The 12,309-nt window shown below is 40.3% G+C and overlaps 1 protein-coding gene across 14 annotated transcripts in view; it reads right to left on the bottom strand.

The window, feature by feature from the left end:
• LRCH3 (leucine rich repeats and calponin homology domain containing 3) overlaps positions 1 to 12,309 on the bottom strand; it is a 146,189-nt gene that overhangs the window by 37,657 nt on the left and 96,223 nt on the right. For 9 of the 14 annotated variants that reach the window (XM_004745382.3, XM_004745383.3, XM_004745386.3 and 6 more), the window contains 4 exons: positions 10,850 to 10,898; positions 10,230 to 10,337; positions 8,389 to 8,507; positions 7,611 to 7,748 (listed from right to left, as the gene is read on the bottom strand). In XM_004745382.3, coding sequence (XP_004745439.2) covers positions 7,611 to 7,748; positions 8,389 to 8,507; positions 10,230 to 10,337; positions 10,850 to 10,898 — 414 coding nt within the window. Of the gene's footprint in view, positions 1 to 7,610; positions 7,749 to 8,388; positions 8,508 to 10,229; positions 10,338 to 10,849; positions 10,899 to 12,309 lie in introns of those variants that run through there. The other 5 variants (XR_006609213.1, XR_006609214.1, XM_045088772.1 and 2 more) reach the window with 3 other exon arrangements.

Below are 12,309 nucleotides of genomic sequence, written 5' to 3'. Positions count from 1 at the left end.
GCTCCGCGTTCAGAAAGCAGTCTGCTTGAGATTCTCTCTCCCACTCCCTCTGCCCCTCCCCACTGCCCTGCTTTCGTGCACCCTCTCTAAGTAAATCTTTAAAATAAATCTTTAAAAAAAAGTTTAGGGGCACCTGGGTGGCTCAGTGGGTTAAAGCCTCTGCCTTCAGCTCAGGTCATGATCTCAGGGTCCTGGATTCGAGCCCCGCATCGGGCTCTCTGCTCGGCAGGGAGCCTGCTTCCCCCTCTCTCTCTGCCTGCCTCTCTGCCTACTTGTGATCTCTGTCAAATAAAATCTTAAAAAAAAATAAAAAAACAGTTTAACTGAAAATAAATTTAAAATTTTTTTTAAGATTTATTTTTATTTTTTAGAAGATTTTATTTATTTATTTGACAGAGAGAAAGACAACAGCAGCAGAGGGAGAAGGAGAAGCAGACTCCACTGCTCAGCAGGGAGTCTGATGTGGGACTCGAACTCAGGACCCTGGAATCATGACCTGGGCCAAGAGACAGATGCTTAACCAATTGAGCCAGCTGGGTGCCCTAAAGATTTTATTTTTAAAGTAATCTCTACACCCAAATGTGGGGCTTGAGCTCACAACACTGAAATCAAGAGCTGCATGTTCCACTGTCAGCCAGCCAGGCTCCCCAATAATAATTTTTGAATTTCGAATCAAAGCACTTTCCAAAAGGTCCTGAAAGGGGATAGGAATTAGGTTTCTAGGACAGTACCCATTCTTGCCTCTGCCAAGTTGTTTCATCATTGAGGTAAAAAAGGTTTTTTGTTTTGTTTTTTAAAAGAGAGTGAAATATTAATGGCAGGAACATTAATGGTAGAATCATGATCTTAACAGAAGAAGGAAAAACACCATGGGAGTTCACACTGGCTAATTCACACTGGAGCTGGGCTCCTTCTCTTCCACTTTTTACATGTGAAAGAGCAGGTGTTCATTGGATAAGTGATGTGGCTTCTCAACTCCTGGCTAAAGAGGGAGACATAAGGTAAACTGAGGCACAAAAGAAAAATCACTGTGGTGGAAGCTATTAGGACAAGGGCTTAACTTTAAGGGAAGTTGGACAAGTAAACACAAGACAAATGCATTTTACAAATGCTTTTAACTGGCTAGACATTCCCGCTCCCTATACCAGTTTCCCTTTCTGCCTTGAAAAATGGAATAGAGGGGCGCCTGGGTGGCTCAGTGGGTTAAGCCGCTGCCTTCGGCTCAGGTCATGATCTCAGGGTCCTGGGATCGAGTCCCGCATTGAGCTCTCTGCTCTGCAGGGAGCCTGCTTCCTCCTCTCCCTCTCTCTGCCTGTCTGCCTGCTTATGATCTCTGTCTGTCAAATAAATAAATAAAATCTTTAAAAAAAAAAAATGGAATAGAAACATGTAACTAGCTTCTCTTATTATAAAAAGACCTTAGCTAAACAAACCAGGATGTTGGTCTGGGTTTGCAGAGAAGGCCAAGGGTGTGTCAACAGGGAACCATGGACTTTAGCAGAAGAAAGGAACTGGGCATTTCATTGTACAAAAGAAGAACCCCCTTTAAAAAGGTATTTAAGGGGCGCCTGGGTGGCTCAGCGGGTCAAATCCTCTGCTTTTGGCTCGGGTCATGATCCCAGGGTCCTGGGACCGAGCCCCACATCGGGCTCTCTGCTCTGTAGGGAGTTTGCTTCCTCCTCTCTCTCTGCCTGCCTCTCTGCCTACTTGTGATCTCTGTCTGTCAAAAAAAAAAAAAATATATATATATATATATATATTTAAAAAGGGGTGCCTGGGTGGCTCAGTGGGTTAAAACCCTGCCTTCGGCTTAGGTTATGATTTCAGGATCCTGGGATTGGGCCCTGCATCGGGCTCTCTGTTCACTGGGGAGCTTGCTTCCCCCTCTCTCTCTGCCTGCTGCTCTGCCTATCTGTGATCTAAAAATCTTAAAAAAAAAAAAAAAAGAACCCCTAAATTTCTGAAACTCTACCATTCAGATGTCAGCATCCATGGGAGGGGAGAGTGAAACAGGTCCAACTATCTAGATGGAAGAACAAGGTTTCTATGTAAACAAAAGGCTAAAGGGATGAAGAGTTCATGTTGCTAAGTTAAAACTGGTCCAGGAATCACCACCATCTCAGGGAAAAAAAAAAAAAAAAAGAAGACTCAGAATAATGATCATGGAAACTAACCAAACATTACCTCCATGAAGGCTACTAGCACCCGAAGACATAAAAGATGTCTCTGTTTGCTGGGGGTGGGGACGTGAGGGAGGCAGCAAAAGAGAAAATGTCCTTTGAGATTTCCCCTACAGGCAGCACGGTTCTGACTGACGAAGGTGAAGAGGAAGGAGGAACAATCAGCTCTCTCCCCAGTCATTTCTTCCTTTACAGGACAGTATTTCATAAATGGGATTAAACTCCTTATCGTCTGATGAAAGCTGTGAATCTAATATTGAGAAAAATACAAATGTATGCAAATTACGGAGTTCATGGAGCCTGAAGAGCCCTAGGAATGCCTGATCCCAGGCTACAAATGTGTCCAACAGAATGGCTAGTCCAAAGGACCCATGCCGTAGACTCCCCATCACCATGGAATGCAGGACTCATGATTTTGCTTTAAGTCAAGTCTCAGAGAACCTGCTATCCCCAAAAGGTTTTCCAGAAGTTTGGGTGTTATGTCAGTTGTGTATAGCCTGTTCTAATTCTCTAATGTACAGCCTGATCTGAATAAGAAATCTTATTTTCCACTTTTCTGAAATTTGAAATGATTCAGGAGTTTTTCAGGTCATTTACCTTGGAGATGTGGTTCATTCAGTGAGCTGTTGATGATTTTTTGATAGGATTCACTAGTACATTTCTAAGAATGTGAACCATACTACATAACACCTATGCCTATTAAACCAAACAGCAGTTCAGCAAACATCATTGACCCTCTCCCAAAATAGCAAAGAATGATGAATTATAACCTATTATGCCTTTCTGAGTTTCTTTTTTTTTTTTTTTTAAGATTTTATTTATTTATCAGAGAGAGAGAAGGGGAGAGAGCAAGCACAGGCAGACAGAATGGCAGGCAGAGGCAGAGGGAGAAGCAGGCTCCCCGCTGAGCAAGGAGCCCGATGTGGGACTCGATCCCAGGACGCTGGGATCATGACCTGAGCCGAAGGCAGCTGCTTAACCAACTGAGCCACCCAGGCGTCCCCTGAGTTTCTTTTGAAATGCCTGGACATGAGACCTCCCCTTATAATGAGGTACCATTTTTTTTTTTTTTTAATTAGGGAAAAGAAATCCTGGTTCTTACAATATATCAAGAAAGTGTTTTTGTTTTTTTTTTAAGTTATATACTCAGCATTGTCATTAGCCACTTTTCAAAGAATTACAATAAATCCCCATGCTTTAATGAGCCATAAAGAAACTTCTATGGTTTTCCATTTGTATGTGGCTTTAATTTTATAGTCCCCTCACAAAATAACTTCTACTAAGAAAGTAAGTTACAAAGCTCTCTGTATGGCCAGAAGAACAAAATAAGCAATATAGTATATAGTCTAAGACAAAGGAAGGAAGTCCACAGCAAGGAAAAACAGATGCAAATATTTATACTGAAATAGAGTATTAGAAGAGAAACCTCATTAACACAATATTAACTTATTTATAAAATCATTATCACAATTTCAAAGTAGGGTTTTTGGTCTGAGGTGTTTTTTGTTTGCTTGCTTTAATTAAAATGCTGGATAATTTTCAACTGGTTGACTCAGAGTCCATTTGTTTTTAACTCCCAAATATTATCATTTGGGAAGTGTTAGTATTTACATTTCTCTTAGCTGTGTATGTCATTTATTAATCAAAAAGATCCCCTCTTGGGGCGCCTGGGTGGCTCAGTGGTTTGGGCTGCTGCCTTCGGCTCGGGTCATGATCTCAGGGTCCTGGGATCGAGCCCCGCATCGGGCTCCCTGCTCCGCAGGAAGCCTGCTTCCCTCTCTCTCTCTCTCTCTCTCTCTCTCTCTCTGCCTGCCTCTCTGCCTACTTGTGATCTCTGTCTGTCAAATAAATAAATAAAATCTTTAAAAAAAAAAAAAAAGATCCCCTCTTGAACAGTTTTATTTAATAGGCCTCCTTGAATTTTTCTTTTTTTAAAGTAATCTCTACACCCAGTGTGGGAATTGAACTCATAACCCCGAGATCAAGAGTTGCGTGCTCTACTGACTGAGCCAGCCAGGGACTCTTTAATAGGCCTACTTGCTTTTAAATGTCAAAGATATTTCATGAAAGACTTCTTTTGTTTTTGGTTTCTAAAAAAGAACTTAATGTTCTTGGGAGACTGCACCACTTGTATCTTATCTCTGTACCTTCTGTCCTGGCTGAATGCCTGGCACTGGATAGGTACTCATAAACAGGAGTTAAGTTTTGTTGTTGACTTCAGTAGTATGTTTTAAATTCTCTCATCTCATGTTATACCCGTATTTCTGACTAACAAGAATATCCACGTGTTTTATTTCATTAGGCAGTTAAGTATTTGTAAAACAGTTTTATTCTTCCTCTGTGTACTTTACCTGAAAACAGGCCTTCAGTTTTGTGTAGTAGAGGCAAGTAGGAACAGTAGTCCTACCAAAATCAGCTGTGCTCTCAGAGACTGGAAGGACCTGGTTTTGGTCCTAAAGGTGATTATGGAATAGGCAGTTTTCTGGTAATCAACGCAAAGAACCTCAGTCACCCTTACTCTCAATACTTTCTGTATTAGCTGTTTGCTACTTCCTAGGCATCCTCTCTGGAAATGAAAAATGACAGGTTTGCCCTTTTTCGATTATTAAAACAAATTCTCGCCCCTAACTCAGTTGACAGAAATGGGGAAGAACGCCAAGTAGGTATAAACCCTTTCCTTACTAGTGTTGTGAAATAGCCCGTCAATGCCTATTCCATAATCACCTTTAGGACCAAAACCAGGTCCTTCCAGTCTCTGAGAGCACAGCTGATTTTGGTAGGACTACTGTTCCTCTTTGCCTCTACTACACAAAACTGAAGGCCTGTTTTCAGAGGTCACTGAATAAAAAAAAAAAGTGGCTACCAGTTTTCCTTAGAAGCAAATGCAACTCTCTATTTGTAGATGTGCCAGAGGGGACAGGGCCACATCATCACCCCTGGGACCTTGGTAACAAAGCAGCTTTTATAATTAGAAGAATATAAGGTCCTTGGGAGGGATAAATGATTTTGTATCTGGAGGGGCAGCAAGCTGAGTGTCCGAAAGAGGCCATCTACAGGCCTATATAGAAGAGTCAAGAATCTGTAACAGGAAGTGCCTGCTAAATAATAACAAATGACCAGAAATGAGATGAGGTCAAACCTTCTGAAAGGTCAGACAATGTTTTAAGCATGTTAGAAATGAATAGCATCCTTGGGAACCTTGATTATATTCTGGTGTGTGTGTGTGTGTGTGTGCGTGCGCGTGTATGCTGCGTAGGGGGAGAGGAGGGAGCACAGCTGTGGAGGATATTCTTAGAGGGGCACCTGGGTGGCTCAGTGGGTTAAGCCTCTGCTTTCGGCTCAGGTCGTGGTCTCAGGGTCCTCTGCTCAGCAGGGATCCTGCTTCCTCCTCTCTCTCTGCCTGCCTCTCTGCCTACTTACGATCTCTCTCTCTGTCAAAGAAAGAAAGAAAGAAAGGAAGGAAAGAAAGGAAGGAAGGAAGGAAGGAAGGAAGGAAGGAAGGAAGAAAGATTCTTAGAACTGGGGAAATGTGAATATAGCTTATGGATGCTGTTGGTGTTTTATGCAATAACACTTCATCTTCCCTCCTCTTTCAGCCTGTTCCCACAGGAAGCTTCTCCTCCACCTTAAGGCAGAAGGACTTGGCCCCCATGTCAGACAGTCAGTGGCTATAGGCTACAGAAAAGAGCAAGATGGCCTAGGACAATTCTCTGAAATATTTTGGGGGTAAAGTTTTATATTATCTGCAACTTTCATTTTAAGATTTTATTTATTTATTTGTCAGAGAGCAACAGAGCACAAGCAGGGGCAGTGGCAGGGAGAGGGAGATGCAGGCTCCCCCACTGAGCAAGGAGCTGGATGCAGGGCCCTGGCATCCATGACCTGAGCCGAAGGCAGACACTTAACCAACTAACCCAGCCAGGTGTCCCTATCTGCAACTTTCAAATAGTATGACCGAAACACACCACACACATACACACACAACGCAAGACTGCAGAACATAATGAGTGTCAGATCTAGGTAGATGCTTTAAGAGTGTTTCTCGTATTAGTTTCAATTTTTCTGAAGGTTTGAAATCTTTATGAAAATTTGAAGGGGAAAAAAAAAGGAGAGTGTGTCAACCCTAAACCTGCTCCTGTTGTGGATTACCAGCCTGATACTGACTTCCAGATCTGACCGGCAGTTTAAAAAAAAAAAAAACCTGCCAGTCATCCTGAATGTATATTTTCCCTCCTTTTCCACCCAAAGTTGGTCACTAGATCATGCCAATTCAACTCCCAAAATAGATTCATCATTCTAAACTGTAATTATAGTTACATTTTCCCCCTCAAATTCTTTCATTGTTTCTTCATTGTCTCCACTAAGATAAACTTCTAACTCCCCGACATGGTACATAACACCCTTATCACATGGCCCTTGGCTTACCTCTTTAGCTACATCTCCTACCACTTGTAAACACACTGTGTGTATCACCTACTCTAAACAACTTAGGAATTCCTTGAATATGTCATGACTGTCCCTATCCTTTGAATCTAGGCATATTATGCCTAGGATGCCTTTATCCCCTATTATGCTGGCAAATTTCTTTTTTAAAAAATAATCTTCTGAGTCATTTTGTTTTTTGCTTTTTATTTTTTATTTTTTAATTTTTTGCGTGTGTCCCAAGATTCATTGTTTATGCACCACACCCAGTGCTCCATGCAATACGTGCCCTCCTTAATACCACCACCAGGCTCACCTAACCCCCAGCCCCCTCCCCTTTAAAACCCTCAGTTTGTTTCTCAGAGTCCACAGTCTCTCATGGATTTGTCTGTTTTTTAAAAAGTAATCTCCATCTTGATGAAGTCCCAATAGTTTATTTTTGCTTTTGTTTCCCTTGCCTCTGGAAACATGTCTAGTAAGAAGATGCAGTGACTGAGGTCAAAGACGCTGCTGCCTGTGTTCTCCTCTAAGTTCTGAGGGGATTCCTATCTCAAATTTACATCTTTCATCCATTTTGAGTGTATTCTGAATGTATGGTATAAGAAAGGGGTCCAGTTTTCTCAATACCATTATGCCCAACGTGGGCAACTCAGTACTAACTGAGCCAGTGAGGCGCCCCTATGCTGGCAAATTCCTACTCACACTTTTAAGAACGAATTCAAATTTTACCCCCTCTGGGCAGGCTTGCCTGAACTCTCCAGGAAGAGTTAAGTGGTCCGTTTTTGTATTCCTAGAGCAACCTCTTACATGGCTCTCTTATAACAACTGCTACTAATCGTTGTTACCATGCTGATCTTTTCTCTCATAGAAGTGAGACTTGGGAAGACAGGGACGGGACTATTCCCATTTGTATCCTGGGCATTCTGTACAATGCTTGCCATTGTATATAATAAATATCTGATTAATAGCCATTTATTTATTTATTTATTTTAAGCATGATGTACTTACCACAGCTGGTGAGGGGACGTGGATGCTGGGGACAGATCGAGGCCGCACATGATTGGCCAAGTGGCAAAGAACAACACCATCGGTTAGAGCTGCTCCAAGGTCACAAGGCAGTGATACTTTCAGCCGGTACTCGATATGCTAAAAAAACAGGAGAATGTGTAACATGTTACCTGAAGAGTGGCTGACACAGAGGACATAATGGAGTTACAGTGAAATATATTTAATTAGGAATCAAGATAAAAAGCAAATAACTTAAGTACCACAATCCCTATTTTATCCTTCTATGTCAAGTCAGTAACTTAAGAAGGAGATCTAATACATATATACAGCAGCCAGGCCACAGTATGGGCAAAATACAGGAGAAATTCATTTATAATTTTCTGTAATTACAATTAAAAATACGACAGAACTAGATTTTCTTTCAATTCCAAAATAAACACTACAGTGAGGTTGTATGTATACGTGCTTGTGTTGTCCATACAAACAAATTATTATTACTCTTAAAAAATGTCCTTACATGAGGCAGAAAAATCTTTTAAATGAGTAGGGCCAGGAATTGAGCTTTATAGAATAACTCATCTCATTTTCCTAGTAAAAGCTGAAAAGAATATCCTTCATAGCAAAATCTCTTTTACGTTTATCACACAATGGCCAGCACAGTACATAATAGGCACTTACTGATTCTATTAAAAATTGTAAGCCAACAAACAGGTGATTGCAGGGTTATGGGCTCTAGCAATAACACTGCAGAAGTGTAACTGAAAGTTAAGGTACACACTTTTCGAAGTTGATCTATTAATTCCAGCTCTTCTTCTCTCTGTCTTGAATTCGGTCTCATTATGGGATCTGCAGAATCAGTGGTAGGAGCAGAAGATGAAAGAAGGGGTGAAGCATGACCTAAAAAAATATGAATATGTAAGACAGAACGGCAATTGCTAGTGATGGAAAGATACTTAGATCCACGCGGTCACAGGTTCCGCACAGTACAGTGATTCCCACTTCTGGGCTCTTAAAAAAGTTTTTATAATGAAAGGTTTCAAATACACATAATAACAGGGAGAAAACTGTGTTAAAAATTACCAAATGTCCATTACCCATTTAGTTCGACTACTTTTGCCTGATTAAAATGTTTTTATTGAAAAATAACATACAGACAACTATGCAAATAATTAGCAAACAGCTCAATAAATTATTATCACAAAGTGGACACAGTCAGGTCAATAAATGCAACATTACCAACACCCAGAAGTCCCTCTCATGCTCCCTGCCCATCAGTACCTAAAGGTTACTTCTAATGACACAGGCTTTAACTATGACTTGTAATACCAGGATTAGTTTTGAGCTTTCTATAAATGAAGCTATAGTGTATATATATATGGTTTCTGTGCTTGGCTTCATCTGAATGACAATGTTTATAAGGTTTATCCATGTTGCTGTATACATTAATCTGTTCACTTTTATGGCTTACATGGTATCCTATTATACAGATATGCCACAATTATTCATCCACTCTATTCTTAATGGATACTCTGTTTGGGGCTATTATGAATAACATTGCTATAAATATTTTTGTACCTATCTTCTGGTAAGCATGTTTACATTTTTCAGAAAGCAAAACTACTGGTCACAAGATATACAAATGTCAACATTATTAGATAACGTAAATAGTTTTCCATACTAATTTACAATCCCACATGCAGTGCAACTCTGGTTTGATTACAAATCTCACTGTTAGGGCACCTATCAGTTACACCAAAAGTAGTTATTTTTCTTTTTTTAAAAAAATATTTTATTTATTTGAGAGAGAATGAGTGAGAGAGAGCATGAGAGAGGAGAAGGTCAGAGGGAGAAGCAGACTCCCCAAGGAGCTGGGAGCCCGATGTGGGACTCAATCCTGGAAGTCCGGGGTCATAACCTGAGCCGAAGGGAGTCGCTCAACCAACTGAGCCACCCAGGTACCCAAAAGTAGTTATTTTAGACTTGAAATGTTTGTTCCTACTTCCAGGTAATCTCTTTGGAGGCCAGGCAGATCTATGTCATATTAACTAAAAAACATTAGACTGAGTAGATTTAAAAGAATTACTTGGGCACCTTAGTGGTTCATTCAGTTAAGCATCTGCCTTTGGCTCAGGTCATGATCTCAGGGTCCCCGGATCGAGCCCCATGTCAGGCTCCCCTCTGAGCAGGGAGTCTGCTTGTCTCTCTCTCCCTCTCTCTCAGTGCCCCCTCCCCGTCCCTGCTCATGATCTCTCTCTCAAAAAACAAATGAATAAAGTCTTTTTAAAAAAGTACTGATTCATTTCTTTAAGAGCAGATAAAACACCTTTTATCACTAGAAAAATCTGAAAAGGAGCTCATTACAGAAAAGAGGAACATTCCCTAAAGCCCTGAAAGAGTATTTAATTTTTTTCAAATCTATAATCTCCTTTGGGTGTTACCAAGAAACTAGTTAAATTCAAACAAGATTCTCCTGCTTTAATATTAGTGAGATCACAGACAAATGCAGAGTTTAAAGCTTTTGCCAAAGTGACATCTCACAGTAAAAGTTGAAAAGTTATATAATAGTTAATGTTATTATATAAAGTCCCACCCCCCCGCCCCGTAGTCACTGTGACCTACCTTTATTTGCTTCTGCCCTGACAGCTGCTCGGAAAAGGAAGCTTTCAGGGCGCTGGGCCTGGTTTCTCTGAATAGCAGCAGGAAAAGAATATGCAGGGGAATGATGAACTACATCAGCATGGAAAAGCAAAATAAGATTAAAGGAGATGGAAAAAAAAATAAATATAACAACAGACACACATGTCACAGAAGTTCAATAAATGGTACAAAGATATCAAATCAAACCCAGTAATGAAATAAGATGGTAATTTTGTTTATTAATACAAAATCCGGTACAGAAAAGTAACCTTGAAATCAGGAAGGCTGCTTATATATATATTTAACTGTCATGTGATTTTTGCTATATCAATCAAGGCAGAATGAATGTTACGATATTGAACAGATTCTCTTGTTGCGAGTGAGAGCCCTGCTAGCTCATGCTCATACATTCATATCATATGGCTGAGTAGTTAAAAAACCAGTTGAATTAAAAAATGGAAAATGTGCAGGAAGTTCCCAATTTGGGGTCTGGTTTCTCCTCTCAGAAAAGGAAGCCACAGCTAGCTAAGAGGTAATTTATCAAGAAAGTCTTAGTAAAGAATTATTCTTCGTGTGGCTAACTGTACCTTTGTGTCTATTACCTGTTTCTGTTGTAGGTGAACTTGTTATGGCATTAGATCTGTCATCATTCTGTGGAGAAACAGAGATATGCCAATAATTATTCAAGAAAGGGTACTTTCCACATTTATGATTACCTGGAATAAAAGGAAAACATGCAACTTTCCTTCAAAATTAGGTCTAGAAATGAGAATCTGGTGTAAAGATTTTTAAAATCTAAGTGACTTGCATTCTAGGATATGGACATAATGAGTTCAAATCACTTCAAGCCCATGAACTATACTTGAGAACTCTTGGAGAACTGGACCAAAAAACAGAAATTGGCAGGAACACGACTTTTACTTGTCTGGTTAAGCAATAAAGAAATAAACCCAGGGGCGCCTGGGTGGCTCAGTGGGTTAAGCCGCTGCCTTCGGCTCAGGTCATGATCTCAGGGTCCTGGGATCGAGTCCCGCATCGGGCTCTCTGCTCAGCAGGGAGCCTGCTTCCTCCTCTCTCTCTCTTTGCCTGCCTCTCTGCCTACTTGTGATCTCTCTCTGTCAAATAAATAAATTAATTAAAAAAAAATAAAGTTTATAAAAAAAAAAAAAAAGAAATAAACCCATGCCTAGATATTTACCTGCTGTAAAGTAAGTGGGATACAAAAGAAATAGTCTTTTCAAACTAACCATTTACACTGCAGCAGGTCTTGACAGACAGAAAGGTAGACTTAACATACAACAGCTGGCACATTCAGATTGGGTCTCTTTCAACTATGACTCTGGGTGAGAATAAGCATGAGGTAATGAATGGAGTGTAATGAATTAGCTTCTCTCCTATACATCTCCTATACTAGTTATACACCTTCCTTGAGAATTTTGAGAAGAATCCCTCAATTTTCCGTGTTGTTATTCAAAAAGGAACCTAGCTGAGAAAGTCTAGCACAGGGTCAACATCGAAGAAAATTCTAAAGTTTCTTCCAAAGCCCTCCAGGTAGGTGGAGCGTTTTCAGTAACAACTAGAGAGAAGGCTTCTCAGGTTTACAGATGTTATAAAGCCAGGGCCAGCATTTAGAAGGACATGACACAAGAATGTGAAAGTATTCTGCTAAATCAGAGAAATAAAAATGTTCAAAAAGCAAAATTAAGTATTTAGAAAAACAAGGTACAAGATATGGGAGTTAATGATCATCTGGGAATGTAACAGAAACATGAGAATTACAGTGGATACTGAACAAAATGAGAAGAGCCCACTTAACGCTGACTAAGACGTGAAAAACCTTGTTTCATGCTCAGCACCACGTGGGCTCGAGTGAAGGATATGTTTCTGGTTGGGGACTGTGGAGCCAAAATGGAAGGCAGAGAACTTGAGAAAGCTCAAAAGAATTAAGAGACTGAGAAAGGCACATAAAATAACTAGAATTTCTGTAGTGAGAAGACAAAGGCAGCATTGTTAATAGTTTTCAAATATAATGATTCTTACGTAAAAAATGCTAAGGGACTAG

This window comes from Mustela putorius, unplaced genomic scaffold (assembly GCF_011764305.1).
Source record: "Mustela putorius furo isolate JIRA1106 unplaced genomic scaffold, ASM1176430v1.1 tig00003834_pilon_pilon_pilon, whole genome shotgun sequence".
Taxonomy (NCBI): Eukaryota; Metazoa; Chordata; class Mammalia; order Carnivora; family Mustelidae; genus Mustela; species Mustela putorius.
The sequence above is the reverse complement of the archived record's forward strand: the minus strand, read 5'-3'. Positions and strand labels throughout refer to the sequence as shown.